Source organism: Sapajus apella, unplaced genomic scaffold (genome assembly GCF_009761245.1).
Source record: "Sapajus apella isolate SASKATOON/1434 unplaced genomic scaffold, GSC_monkey_1.0 scaffold33, whole genome shotgun sequence".
Taxonomy (NCBI): domain Eukaryota; kingdom Metazoa; phylum Chordata; class Mammalia; order Primates; family Cebidae; genus Sapajus; species Sapajus apella.
The window spans coordinates 7121042-7134375 of record NW_022436973.1 but is presented as its reverse complement, the minus strand read 5'-3'; the positions used below and the strand labels follow the sequence as shown (position 1 = coordinate 7134375).

At 52.4% G+C, this 13334-nt stretch overlaps 1 protein-coding gene across 23 annotated transcripts in view; it reads left to right on the top strand.

Moving 5' to 3' along the window:
• The window catches only part of EPB41L1 (erythrocyte membrane protein band 4.1 like 1), a 145314-nt gene that overhangs the window by 109614 nt on the left and 22366 nt on the right, over window positions 1-13334 (top strand). For 10 of the 23 annotated variants that reach the window (XM_032295056.1, XM_032295057.1, XM_032295059.1 and 7 more), the window contains 5 exons: window positions 1004-1186; window positions 3969-4073; window positions 7890-9812; window positions 10334-10441; window positions 11509-11919. In XM_032295056.1, coding sequence (XP_032150947.1) covers window positions 1004-1186; window positions 3969-4073; window positions 7890-9812; window positions 10334-10441; window positions 11509-11919 — 2730 coding nt within the window. The remainder of the gene's footprint in view (window positions 1-1003; window positions 1187-3968; window positions 4074-7889; window positions 9813-10333; window positions 10442-11508; window positions 11920-13334) is intronic. The other 13 variants (XM_032295069.1, XM_032295075.1, XM_032295073.1 and 10 more) reach the window with 5 other exon arrangements.

Genomic DNA, 13334 nt, shown 5'->3' with positions numbered 1-13334 from the left:
CTGCCTCGACCTCCCAAAGTGCTGGAATTACAGGCGTGAGCCACTGCACCCAGCCAGACTTGGTAGTTTAATGGGGAACACTACCCTGTATAGTTATAATCCTATAACTCCAGCTGTACCTGGCTCAATTCTTGTGCCCAGCCTTGGGACTTAACTGCTCTTCTTCCTGGTCTCTAATTCTCCTAACCTTCCTCAACACTCCACAGCATCCTAGTTTCTCTATATGGCTGTATCTCACCCTGTCTGCTATTGGTGAGTCAGTACCTAAAAGGTATCCGGAAGGTCCGGGGTGGTTGGGGAAGGTAGTGGCCTATTGCAGAGGAGGCTGGACACAATCTGTTCCTGCCCCTGTTCCCTGGCATGGGAGCTTGGTCATTCTCCTGGATGTCCCTGGCCTGAGGAGGATCTGTACTGTGGCTTCCCCAGAGCCCGAGCAGTTGCACATGTTGGGCTGGGGCCCAGACTGGACATCCTATTAAGTACAGTGGCCCCAGTCCTGACCAGAAAGTGGACACTGGGATCCAGGAGGGATCTAGGAGGCCCCCGAACAAGCCAGAGCAGCCCAGTGAACAGGGTTAGTGAGTTCTTACAGCTCTCTGGCAGTTGCCGCTGGCTTTGCCTTGGTTGTAACCAGAGGGAAGCCTCCTCTGTGACTAAGCCTGGGCTTGTAGCACGAAAGGGAACCACCCAGACCTGTGGGATTTGGGTAGAGTTGGGTGTTCAGAGGCTATGGAGCCAGGCAGGGAAGAAGCAAAGGTGGCTTGACTAGACGTCTCCTGTTCTTCATCTTCAGTGCTCTGTGCCTTGGGCTGTGCACCTGTTGGCGTGGTTGTCCTTGCCCTGGTTGGCCTCTGGGGCTGCCATGAGGGGTGACACAGGCCAGAGTGGGAACCACATTGCTGGTGGAGGGTGGTCATGATGACTGCCACCATCATCCCTGCACCCCGCATCCCCCACTTGGAGCCGTTCCCCTAACACCACCACCCTCTCCATCTGTCCCTAGTTCTTAGACAAGCCAGAGGACGTCTTGCTGAAGCACCAGGCCAGCATCAATGAACTCAAGAGGACCCTGAAGGAGCCCAACAGCAAACTCATCCACCGGGATAGAGACTGGGAACGGGAGCGCAGGCTGCCCTCCTCACCAGCCTCCCCCTCCCCTAAAGGCACCCCCGAGAAAGCCAATGAGGTAGGTGTCACCCTGAACCCCTGGATAGGGGCCTTGGGTAAAGAGGCATTGGGGTGGTTGCTACCTACTGACTTACACTGATCCCCCACATCAATATGCTTCCCCCATTGCTGCTTAGGGGCTGGTGGGGATGGAGAGGGTAGTAAATGAGGCTGAAGGAGATGAAGTCACTAAATCTGGGTCCTGGAAACCAACTTGAAACATGAAAAACTCAAGACTCGTGGTGGCTTGGTGTACTCCTCTTCCATCAGCCAGAGTATAATGGGGAAGGGGTGCTTGTTAGAAATGCAGGTTTCAGGGCCCCAGCCAAGACCTACTGAATCGGGTATTTGGATTCAGTGCTGGCGCCGGCATTTGAACAAGTGCTGCAGGGGCTTTTCATGCACACGTTTTGAGAATCCCAAAAGCTCCATCCAGAACCAGACCCTGTTGTGCCTATTGTGAAAACACAGATCAGGGAGTGGTCCCTTGTGGAAGGGGCTTCAGAGCCCACTGGTGGGGAATGGGCTCTTCCCAGAAATTTGCTTCTGAGGCTTCAGAAAAGGATCCCACATGACCTGCCTTTCCTAGTGGAAAGCGTGGGGTGTTTTCTTGATTGAGAAAGAGATGAAGTTAGGATTTGGGGAAGCCCTGCATTTAGACTCTCAAGTCAGTATTTTTAGCCCTCGCCAAATCTTGGCAATATTTACCCCAGCTTAGACTTAAGTATTTCCTCCCTAGAGCTGTTGCTTACTGGTCTCAAACCCGATTGTGATGTAGACTTATACTTCCTGGGTTCGAATTCCGGCTCTGCTGCTTGCTAGCTGGATGGCTTTGGGCTTGTTACTTAATGTCTCTGAGACGCGCTGGGTAGAGATAATCAAAGCACCTACTTCATGGGGATGGATAATGTGCGTAGGAGGGACCAGCAGAGTACCTCAATGCACAGTGTGAGTTATTGTTTCACTTGAGAGTTCCAGACTCTTCCACAGAGGAGCTTGACTTCAAGTCAGGATAAAGAAAGCACGTTTCAACCCAAAGTGTTAAAGTCAAGCATACTAATTTAACTAGAGGTATTCACAGATGACTTCTCTTTAACCAATAAAATCTCTCTTTCTCAATAAAATAAAAGTTGGAAGGACCCTGGGAACCTGCTTAGAACCTTCATTTTACAGACAAGGGCACTGAGACCCAGAAAGAGTAAGGACTTGTTCAGTGTCATAGCTGATGGAAGAGGAGCCAGAACCCAATTTTCTTGTGACCCATGCTGTTGTATTTGCTGTTAAATCACAGCTGCCTCGGAGCATGACCAAATCATATAAAGACCCAGGTAGAGAGTCAATTGTGTGTGTGCTGCCCTCTAATGCTCTGAAAATTGGTGATGCATGATCTAATTAGCAGATCATTTGATTGGATCAGTACTACCCATGGACTGAACCTGCCAGATAACAGAGGGCTTTGTCTGGTAAGGCATGAGTCCAGAGAGAGCTACTGCGGTGGCTCCCCCATTGGTGATTTTAAGTCTGGTGCCATGGAAGAAGGGCAGACCTCTTCGTCCATGAAGGGCCTCTGTTTGCCTCTGGCACAACCAAGACCGCGGACTGGGTGGCGGGGTCTGGTCTAGTGGTCCAGTGAACAGCGCCCCCTCTTGCCTTTCAGCGTGGCCTCTAATCAATCCTGATGTGGGCTGGCCAGGTTTGGCCTGGCTATGGGTGAGGTGGGATGCAGAGGCTACTGAAAGGGTGAGACTCCAGAAGAGAAGGGGAGGATGAGCCCTGGGGAGTGGGGTCTAGAGCTCTGGAGTGTTTCAATGCAGCCTGGTGTAGGGTATGCCCCACCTGCTGGTGATAGCTAGAACTGCTAGAAGATGAGTCTTAGTAAAAGGTAGCATCTGTTCAACTCCCAGCCCCTCCCCCAGCCCCAAGAAGTACAGTACACTGTCTGAAAGAACTATGGTACAGGAGCTCACCCTGGAGCTATGGACCATCCATTCAGAAACTGGCTTACAGGCCCCCTTGGCATTTAGGGGCCTTTGAAGATTGGGGAGATGGGGAGGTGTCATAGACAAGGATTGACTGGATCCTTGGGTGAGTAACTTCCCCTTTCTGAGCCTCATTGCCTAGTCCGTCTGTAGAAGAACCAGAATTGTCATTCCATAGGGTAGTTGGGAAGGTAGAAATAATGAATATAAAAGCACTTTCTCAACTGGAAGGTGCTGTGCGGTCATGGGGCTGTTGCTGATGGTGACTAGAATCCCTGATCCAAAAACCAGCCTTGTGGGGAGTGTCCTGCAGATGCCTATATTATCCAGAATTCCTAGCAGCTTCCCCGTATATTGTTGGGCCCCATCTGGGCTAAGGGGAAAACGGTGGGAACTTTTTTGCCAAACCCAAGTTTGAATGTTTAAAGGGGGCTGTAATCCATACTGCAGGCTTGAACCATAGCCTAAGCCAAAGACATCCAGGGAAGAGCTAGAACCAGCATCTGAATGGTATGGCCCCAGCAGCTCTGAATGAGAGTAGGCAGGCCATGGGAAAAGGGCCCTGGAGCTCACTGTGGGACTCCCTCCCTCAAGTGGCTCAGAAGGGTCGTCCCTCCCTAGCTCACCCCCCAGAGTGGCTACTCCCTGACCTAATCCGCTAATCCTAAAGATGTGGGACTTAAAAAGCTGGGCTATTTATGGACTTTGTGTGTGTGTATGTATCTCTTGTACTTTTTCTCTCTCCCTCTTTTCCTGTCTCTGTCTCTCCTTCTTCCCTTCCTCCCTTTTTCCCTTTCCTCTGGCTCTGGGCTTCCCCTGCAGTCCCAGAGGACCCAGGACATCTCTCAGCAGGACTTGGTACCTGAGCCTGGAGCAGCCACAGGCTTGGAAGTGTTCACTCAGAAAAGCCTCGCAGCATCTCCTGAGGTTACTGTCTTCACCCACCTGTGCCCCTTCCTCCTGCCCCCCAGAACCACCCTCTGTGGTCTTAAGAAAACACTTTCTCTGGGGTGAGGGGAATGTACCAGATTCTGCCAAGCAGATGGAAGCAACAGGTAGCCCATGCTGTGATAAGGAAATGTCCCCATCCCAGAGATCCATAAAGGGCCCGCCCCTCCCTCATCCATTGTTTCTCAGGAGGGACAGGACTGCAACCATTCTGGGAAGACAGAACAGCCTGTATTGCCTTTGGCCTTGAAGGGGAGGCAGGAATGCCCTCTCTCCTTCAGGCCCTGGTGAGGCAGGTGACTCTAGAGGCAGGCTCTGACTTCTAAGCTTAGGATCAGAGGTCATGGACCCAAATGCCTTCTGCCTTAAGGTCTTGCCTCTGTTCAGAAGCCTGAATGAGGTCTAGCAGTGGCTAGTTAGGGCATGACATTCCAGCCATTTCCTTCCTGCGTCTTCTGTGACTCCTTCTCAAAAAAAAAAAGGCAGGCCCCAAAATGCGACCCAGAGCTCCAAGAGGGGCTTGAACAGCCTATAGTCAGGAGAACTGCCGGGCTGGAGAGTTTCCTGTCTGTGCCTCGGGTGCAGACAGCTACAAGCAGAACTGGCTCGATTTCTCCCAACCCCTGTTGCATAGCTTCCCTTGCTGCAGTTCCCCCAGATGACGGCAGGAGGCACTCCGAGCAAGGCACCGACGGTCCCCTAGCTTGGGAAAGAATGGCTGCAGAGCTGCGGCTACCTGGGGCTACCCTAACAATATCCCATTTTATGAATCGAGCTAGAATGACTTTCATACCAACCCCTCGGGCCAGGTGTGTAGCTCCACCAGTGCTTTCGCGCCGTGGAAGTTTTTCTCTTTTTTGTTCAGTCTTCTTTTCCTCTTCAGGATCCTACATTTTACTTCATCTCCCTGCTGCTCAGTCTGTGATTTTGTGCATGGCCCCTCCTCTCTGGGATACCGTTTCCCCTTCTGAAATAAGGATGACGATATATGCTTCACAAGTTGCCATTTGGATTAAATTTAATAACTTAGAGGGTTGGCATTGCTTGTTACACGGTAACTAACAATCACCACAATTCCCCTTTCTTCCTGCAGAGTCTTACTTTTCATTCTCTGCCAGCACCTGCCCCACTCACTCTTGCTTGTCCAGTCTAGTTGCTAGTTAGAATTGGGGCAGGAATGTTCCAGAAGGAGGCTTATTGATTAGCTTTGGCCATCATTGCCAGGTAGATGATGTGAGTACAGCTGGAATGGAGGCAGCCGAAGGAACCCACTTCTCAAGGAGATGAGCAAAGGGACCTGGCTTCTGTGGGCTTTCAAAGCACATTCTTTTGGGATGGTTCAGGAGCTGTGGTCCTGAAGGCTTAATGACCAGAAGTAAAAACTTAGAAACCCACCTCAGACTTTTCCTAGACCTTCCCCCTTCCTTTTTTTTTTTTTTTTTTTTTTTTTGTGACAGAGTCTCATTCTGTCGCCTGGGCTGGAGTGCAGTGGTGTGATCTCAGCTCACTGCAACTTCTGCCTCTTGGGTTCAAGCAATTCTCCTGCCTTAGCCTCCCGAGTAGCTAAGACTACAGGCATGTGCCACCACGCTGGGCTAATATTTGTATTTTTAGTAGAAACAGGGTTTCACCATATTGGCCAGGCTGGTCTCAAACTTCTGACCTTGTGATCTGCCCACCTCGGCTTCCCAAAGTGCTGGGATTACAGGTGTGAGCCACTACACCCGGCCTCCCCCTTCCTTTTATCTCTCTTTCCCATGGACAAGATTATCTTAATGGGTTCTGATTCCCTGGCAATCAGAGATTTTGCCAAAATGCAGTGGCGAACAGAGGGTTTTGGTCCTTCAAAATTTGTCAGATCTTATGGGATCTGACAGACTCCTCCCAGCGGGGTGGGATGAACCGAGTCCTCATGAAGTCATAACCTGAAAAGGAGCCCAAGGTCATATAAACCTTCCCCCTCCTGCTGCCAGGAGCAGTTTTGGGCACGTCTCCCTGTGGAGGTGGTTATGGTAGGGTGGAGAGGACACACTTCACAGAACTTGGCATCAGAGACTGAGTTCGAGGCCTGCCTTTCCACTTGCTCCCTGTGTGGCCTTGGGCAAGATGCTTCTCCAGGTCTCAGTTTCCATATCTGCATCATGAGGGGCTCTAGTTGCGGCAATGATTTCAAGGAGGGAGTTACCTCAGGGCACCAAGGCCGCCCACACCCCCACCTTCACCAGGGCAGCTCTGTATTTCTGTCACACCCCAGACTTCCATTATAATTTTGTGGGAAGTATCCTGTGGCTACAAGAAGATGAAAAACCCAGTGACCTTCCTGCTTTTCGAACCATTTTAGAAGTGTATCATCCCCTCCCAGGCATTGTTTGATGAACTCTTGGGGGAGGTAGAAGCCATTGGGAGATGGCCTGACAGTGCTTTTGGTTTTTTGTTTTCGTTTGGTTTTTTGAGATGGAGTCTCACTCTGTTGCCAGGCTGGAGTGCAGTGGCGCAACCTCGGCTCACTGCTACATCTGCCTCCTGGGTTCAAATGATTCTCCTGCCTCAGCCTCCCGAGTAGCTAGGATCACAGGTGCCTGCCACCACACCCAGCTAATTTTTTTGTTCTTTTTAGTAGAGACAGGGTTTCACCATGTTGGCCAAGATGGTCTCAATCTCTTGACCTTGTGATCTGGCCACCTCGGCCTCCCAAAGTGCTGTGATTGCAGGCATGAGCCACCACACAGGCCTCTGGTGCTTTTGATGCACGATGATGCTTAGATCTTTAGCTTTCTCCCTTCCTTGATGCATTCTGGTCAGTCCTTTTCTGCTCTTTTGATGGGGTTTGTTAGAATTAGAATGGGCCCTGGTATTTGTTTCTTTTAGATTGAACCCCACAGCGTTCAAGCTGTTTAAGCCATTGTGGTGCCTGGCACTAACCTGGCCATGTGGTATCTCCACAACTACTCTGCTTTCTTCCCAGAAGCCCTCGTACAAAGGTTGGATTTCAGGCTGTGGCCTATGGAACTTAATGCATCCCTTCAACTTGATGTTAGATCACAGTTGGCACCCATATCCTGTGGTTGTGAAATAAGTTAGAAAAGATCTCCAGCCTCAAAAATCAGGCTTTCTTTTCCTGACTCTGTCTTCTCCTAACAGTGACCTTGGGCAAGTCACTGACCTTCTCCAGGCCTGTTTCCCTGTTTACACCATGAGGAGATGAGACTGGATAACATCGTAAGAGTACTTTCGGCTCTAACATTTAAAGATGCCACATAACAGAAACTACCTCCCCCTCTGACAGTGGCAGTTATGTTATTAAAAGAGGAAGAGGGGCCAGGTGTGGTTGCTCACACCTGCAATCCCAGCACTTTGGAAGGCCGAGGGAGGATCACAAGATCAGGAATTCGAGACCAGCCTAGCCAACAGGGCAAAACCCCATCTCTACTAAAAATACAAAAGAAAAAAAAAAAAAAAAGAGGAAGAGGAAGGGTCCTGGCCCATCCGTGGATCTCCATTTCCTCATGGCTGACATGGGGGAAGGCATAATACCCCATCCCACTTTATTAAGTTGGGGGCAGTGGTTGAGGAAAATTGGTCAATAATTTATCACGTGCCTGATGGGGAAGAGTGACCTCGATAAGAATGGCTGGCACTGTCATGCCTTCCTCTCCCCAGCCAGTTCTAGGGATGTGCTGTCCCAGAGTCAAACCTTTCCATGGTAGATTGGTCCCCTCTTACAAAGGGAAAAACACCCATTTTTCAGGTGCCTGATATTTCATGTTAACTCTTCTTGCTCCAATTGAAACACAGGGTTCAGAGCATTGGGTATTTATAGAAAGACAGTACACTAGGCCAGAAGATCTCGGTCTCCTAAAAGTGACCACCACCCAGCAGGAAGAAAGGCAGGCAGGCCTTGCTGGTATCCTTGCCGACGGCAGACTCTCCAAGGTAGACATTCTGGTGGACAAGTTCAAAGTGGAAGTGGCCATGGAAGAAATGGTGGGAACCAGAAGAGCAAACACCCAGCAACGAGGAAGAATGATTGCAAGTCCTGAAGACTTTGAGTCAGTGTGGGAGGAAGTCCCTTGGATCAGGGAAGGCCCAGAAGGGGCTGCCCTGGCTTCAGGCCACACATTGGCAGAAAAGCTCCTTGAGGGCTCTGAGCTCAGGGCAGATACTAGAGAGGCAACCATCAGGAACCGCTGCATGTCAGATGGTCAGCTGGAGGGCCAGACAGAGCTGAGAAAGGGGTTGGAGGAGCCCCACACTTGTGGGAGGCCCACTGCTCCAGGGACCAGGCCAGCAGAGGTGGACATCCTCTCTTCAGCCTCCAACAAGGGAGGACTCCAGTCGTTTCTATTGGATCCAGTCCACACAGAAGTCAGAGCTGAGTCGAGCGACGAAACTGATACCTCCTTTGCAGAGAGGAGCTTCTATTTAAACTATGAAGAAAAAGACTCAGAAGACCAAGTCTTCCCCCCAACCCTAGAGGAGAGACAAGGGCGCCTGGATGCCCCTCCTGGAGGTGAGCCCAGGCCGTCACCGAATTCCTCAGACCTGAGGGGTTCTGCCACCGCTTCTAGCAGGAGCAAGGACAAAGCCCACATGGCTTCCCCAGAGGAAGGGGCAAGGACCCTCAAGAACCATGGAGGACCTGGTGACCTGAAGGGACCTACTGCAGCACAGACATTTGTTGGAGACTACGAAGATGTCCAGTGGGGAGTGGAAGGATCGTTTACCCACCCAACAGCCAGCACAGCCTGCGAGGAGGAGGCCCCCATGAGTGGAGATTTGCTGGGAAAGGCTGAGAAAAGTCCCACAGAGGAACTGAAGAACCGCCCTCCTCACAGAGGAGGAGGTATGCGTCCCGACCCCCAGGCCTGCTCCCTTCCTCGGGCCGTCCCTCTGAATGTCAGGAAGCCAGCCAAACCAGACAGAGGCAACTTCCCACCCAAAGACAGGGGAGCAGTTCCTACCCAGAAAGGTGGGGCTGAGCTGAAAGACTTCGAGGCCTCAGCATTTCTTCACATGGAGGTGATCATCCCTCTGCCGGCCTCCCCCAGTCATTCGGAGGACCTGGCAGCTCAGGAGGAAGCTTCTCCAAGCCCAGCCTCCCATGGGTCAGGGGAGCCCTCAGAGCTCAGGGAGCCCTTTCTCAGACATGTCCATCTTTCGAAAGTCAGTCCAGAGCCCAAGGACCAAGCAGGGTTTGTGGTGTCCCCTAACACAGGAGGTGAGCGCAGGCCACCTCCCATTACCAGCAGAAAGCCCAGAGTAGTCCCTGAAGAAGGTGAGGGGCGCATACCTCCGGGGTTAGTGTTCCCTTCAGGGAAGCAAAGGGAGAGGACCTCTTTCCAGGCTGGGGGCCAAGAGGGCTCCCTAGAAGATATTAGCAAGACCTCAGTGGCCAATAAAATTCGGATATTTGAGACCCATGGAGCTGAAACTCGCCGAATGAGCCAGGGTGATGCAAGGGCCCTTCCAAATGACTTGTCATCAGAGGCCCCTGTGGGACCTACAGAGTGGCAGTGGAGTATGCTCTCAGACCTGGGCTTTGTCCAGCTCCAGCCCCCGGAGGACTTTGCTGGCCCCAAAGCCACAGTGATGCCCCTGGCTACCAGGCACGTCGGGGAGGACACTTCTGCATCCCACCAGGAAGTACACACAGAACTGGGGCCCGTGTCCCCCGATTCGGGCTGTGAAACCACACTGGCAGAAGCTACTGGAACTGGGGTAACTGGCCGCGTGAGCCCCCACCCCCACTGCTGCTCCCCACCCATGGGGGCTGGCCGCATGCTCTGTAGCTCTTAGAAGCATGTTTCAGTGGCCCCTCGTCATTACTGCAACCAGAGGCTGCTTATCCATCCCTGTGAGTTCATTTCCCTAAACGGGCCTGGGTGTAGCTCAGGCTGAATGATGGGCTTCTCCGCTTGGCCCATGTTAGCTTGGCCACAAAGACCCTCAGCTTTTGGTGTGACCTGGTGCTCAGAGGGTCACACAACCCCCATGGAGAAGGTGGCACCACCATCAGCAAATGACATACCTGCTTTGCCTTGCCGCTCCTACCTGCTGGGTTCCTGCCTACCTTGCTTGGCTTGTCCAGCGATCTTTCTTCATCCTTTCCCATCCCTGGTTCTCCTGCCTTGGGAAAGCTGACAGTCCAGAGGTTTCCATCCTTCGCTTCTGGTTCCCTCTCAGTCCCCGTGCCAAGTTTCTTTCTGCCTCCTTAAGACTAACTGTCTTCTCTAATCCAGAACAAATCCGGAGATGCGGTCAGGGAAGAGAAACGCTCCACCAACTTAGCAGCCAACACCCCTGGGAAGGGGGGGCTCCTGAGATTCGCCAGCCCCTCAGGCCCTCAGGTCTCTGCAGTCCCTCTGTGCCCTGATGACCCAGTCACCTTCACCTGGCCAGGATGCATCGCCGCCTTAGGTTCCCACCTGCTGTGGCAGCACCTCTTTTGCTGCTCAACTCTGGCTTGTCTGGAATGTCTCCCTCACACCTCTCAACCTTCTAGGAACTGGCTAAATGGAGTCTCGCTTTGCAAGTGAATGTCTAAGCCCACTGAATCCCTAGAACCAGAAGCCACGTTCTTTAAAAATCTTTCATGGGTATTAGGTTGGTCTTTTAAAAGAATGTCATGAACCAGCCAAACATGTGTGTGTGGTGTTTAATCCCTGACAGGCCAGTTGAGAGGTATGTATGTCGGACAAGAGTTGCTGGTTCCCCCAGGCACTGCCTTGGCCCGCTGTTGTCAATTTCACTGATGGGACCAGAGCCTCTGACCTGCCTGTGGTCCACTCATGGTGCTCAGGGTGGAGCCGGCATAACACTCAGCTCCCAAGAAGCTCTTGCCCAAAAGGCCTGACCCTGAATTGCTCCTCCCTCTAGTCGATGCTGACCCCTCCCATGGAGACTCAGTGGAATTGACAAATATGTTGGCTTCCTCTTTTGTTTCTCAAAGCTCTTGGCTCCAACCTCTCTGCATTCCCTTCCTGGGTCTCCCTGAATCCCTCCTTAGTTTCTGTTTCTCAACGCCCGCCTGCACGGATGGGCCTGGGGTCCGGGCTTCCATCCCTGCCTTTTGCGCAATGCCGCTTCCAGTGAGCTCCCAGATTCAACACCCTTGGATGGAGCCTCCTGTCCAGGACTCACTGGCAGGACGTTTGCTTTGTACTTGCTTTTGCCATCAGTGTGAGGCCCTCGGAAAGGGGCATCTCCACTCTTGAGTTGTTTTTGGTTTTTTTTTAAGCTTGTCATGATTTCAAGGAACATTTTGTGGGGGTGTTTTTTGTTTCCTGGCCTGCTCTTCCATTCAGGATGTCGACATAGCCCCGAGGCTTCTCCTGACATTCACCATCTTGATTTCTCTCTTTCTCTCTCTCTCCCCACCCCACATCCCTATCCTTTTGATTTTATCTGGCCATAGAGAGCAGGGCTGAGGGAGGGCTCCGAGGAGAAAGTCAAACCACCACGTCCCCGGGCCCCAGAGAGTGACACGGGTGACGAGGACCAGGACCAGGAGAAGGACGCGGTATTCCTGAAGGACAACCATCTGGCCATTGAGCGCAAGTGCTCCAGCATCACAGTCAGCTCTACGTCCAGCCTGGAGGCTGAGGTGGACTTCACGGTCATTGGTGACTACCACGGCAGCGCCTTTGAAGACTTCTCCCGCAGCCTGCCTGAGCTCGACCGGGACAAAAGCGACTCAGACACTGAGGGCCTGGTGTTCTCCCGGGATCTCAACAAGGGGGCCCCCAGCCAGGATGATGAGTCTGGGGGCATAGAAGACAGTCCGGATCGAGGGGCCTGTTCCACCCCGGATATGCCCCAGTTTGAGGTACAGTGGAGCTTCCTCAAGAGCTGGGTCCATCAGGCACCGCATGCTAAGAGGGCCCCAGGCCACCCATGAGAAGACGGAGCACCCAGCCTGCAGCCTGAAGCTCTGTCTCGTGTTGCATGACTGCCCCTCCGCAGAACAGCATGGTTCTGTGCTCGCATGTTTGCCGTCTCGGTTCACCCCTAACACGCGCTCCTTGGTGTTTTAACCCTGTGACCCCGTCGCTTGCTGAGGTTGAGCAATGACAGGCCGTCTGGTCTTATGTGATGCCCCCACCCCGCCTGTGTTGCATGGCACCTGCAGAGAGCATGTGTCTGTGGACTCTCGGGGGCTCCTGCAGCCTGGTCTGAAAGTTGAATGGTGTTTCCTGATCCGGGGGCCCAGGCTTATTTCTCTGGGGTCATCTGGCCCTGGGGTCTCAGGGTGGTAATGGAAGCTCCCGGAAGAGAGGAGACATGGTCATTGAGGAGGCACAGACTGTGTCTGGGCCTCTCTTTGGCCTCCTCTGCAGAGCTGCAAAGGGATCTCTCTAAGGCACGTCTGCCCATGTTGTTTCTTTGCCTCCTCATCTCTTCTAGACCCAGCCTCCGTCCCACACTCTCCTTTCCCCAACGTTCCAGGCATTGAAATATGAGCTTAGCTCCTCTGGGCTCTCACTTCATGCTGTAGTCTCTGAGCAGAAGGGTTTTTTTCTCCCTCTCTGTGCCTTACAAACCTGTCATGTTCCAGGACCAAGTTCAAAGGTCGGTTTCCTAGCAGGGGATTTCCTGATCACCCTGGGCAGAAGTATTGGCCCCCTTCCCCTGTAGTGCCTATGCTCCAACACTATCCAAAGCTGTCAGGTCAGTGGCTGACGAGCCTGCCCTCCCACCAGGTGGCAGCTCCTCTAGGCCTGGCATATACTAGGCACTAACAGATGATTAACTGGATGAATGGCTGGGTTACAGGGTTGCAACCATCTATAAGAATCCCCTTCAGCCAGGCACAATGGCTTGTGCCTGTAATCCCAGCTACTCGGGAGCTGAGGCAGGAAGGTCACTTGAGCCCAGGAATTGGAGGTACAGTAAGTTCCAGTGAGATCATGCCACTGCACTCCAACCTGGGCAGCAGAGTGAGACCTTGTCTCTAAAACACACACACAAACAAACAAAATACCTGGGCACGGTGGCTCACAGGTGTAATCCCCAGCACTTTGGGAGGCTGAGGCAGGTGGATCACCTGAGGTCAGTAGTTCAAGACAAGCCTGGCCAACATGGTGAAAGCTTGTCTTTATTAAAAATACAAAAATCAGCTGAGCATGATGATACGCACCTGTAGTCCCGCTACTCTGGTGGCGAAGCAGGAGAATCACTTGAACTCAGGAGGCAGAGGTTGCAGTGAGCTGAGAGATCTCACCGTTGCACTCCAGCCTGAGC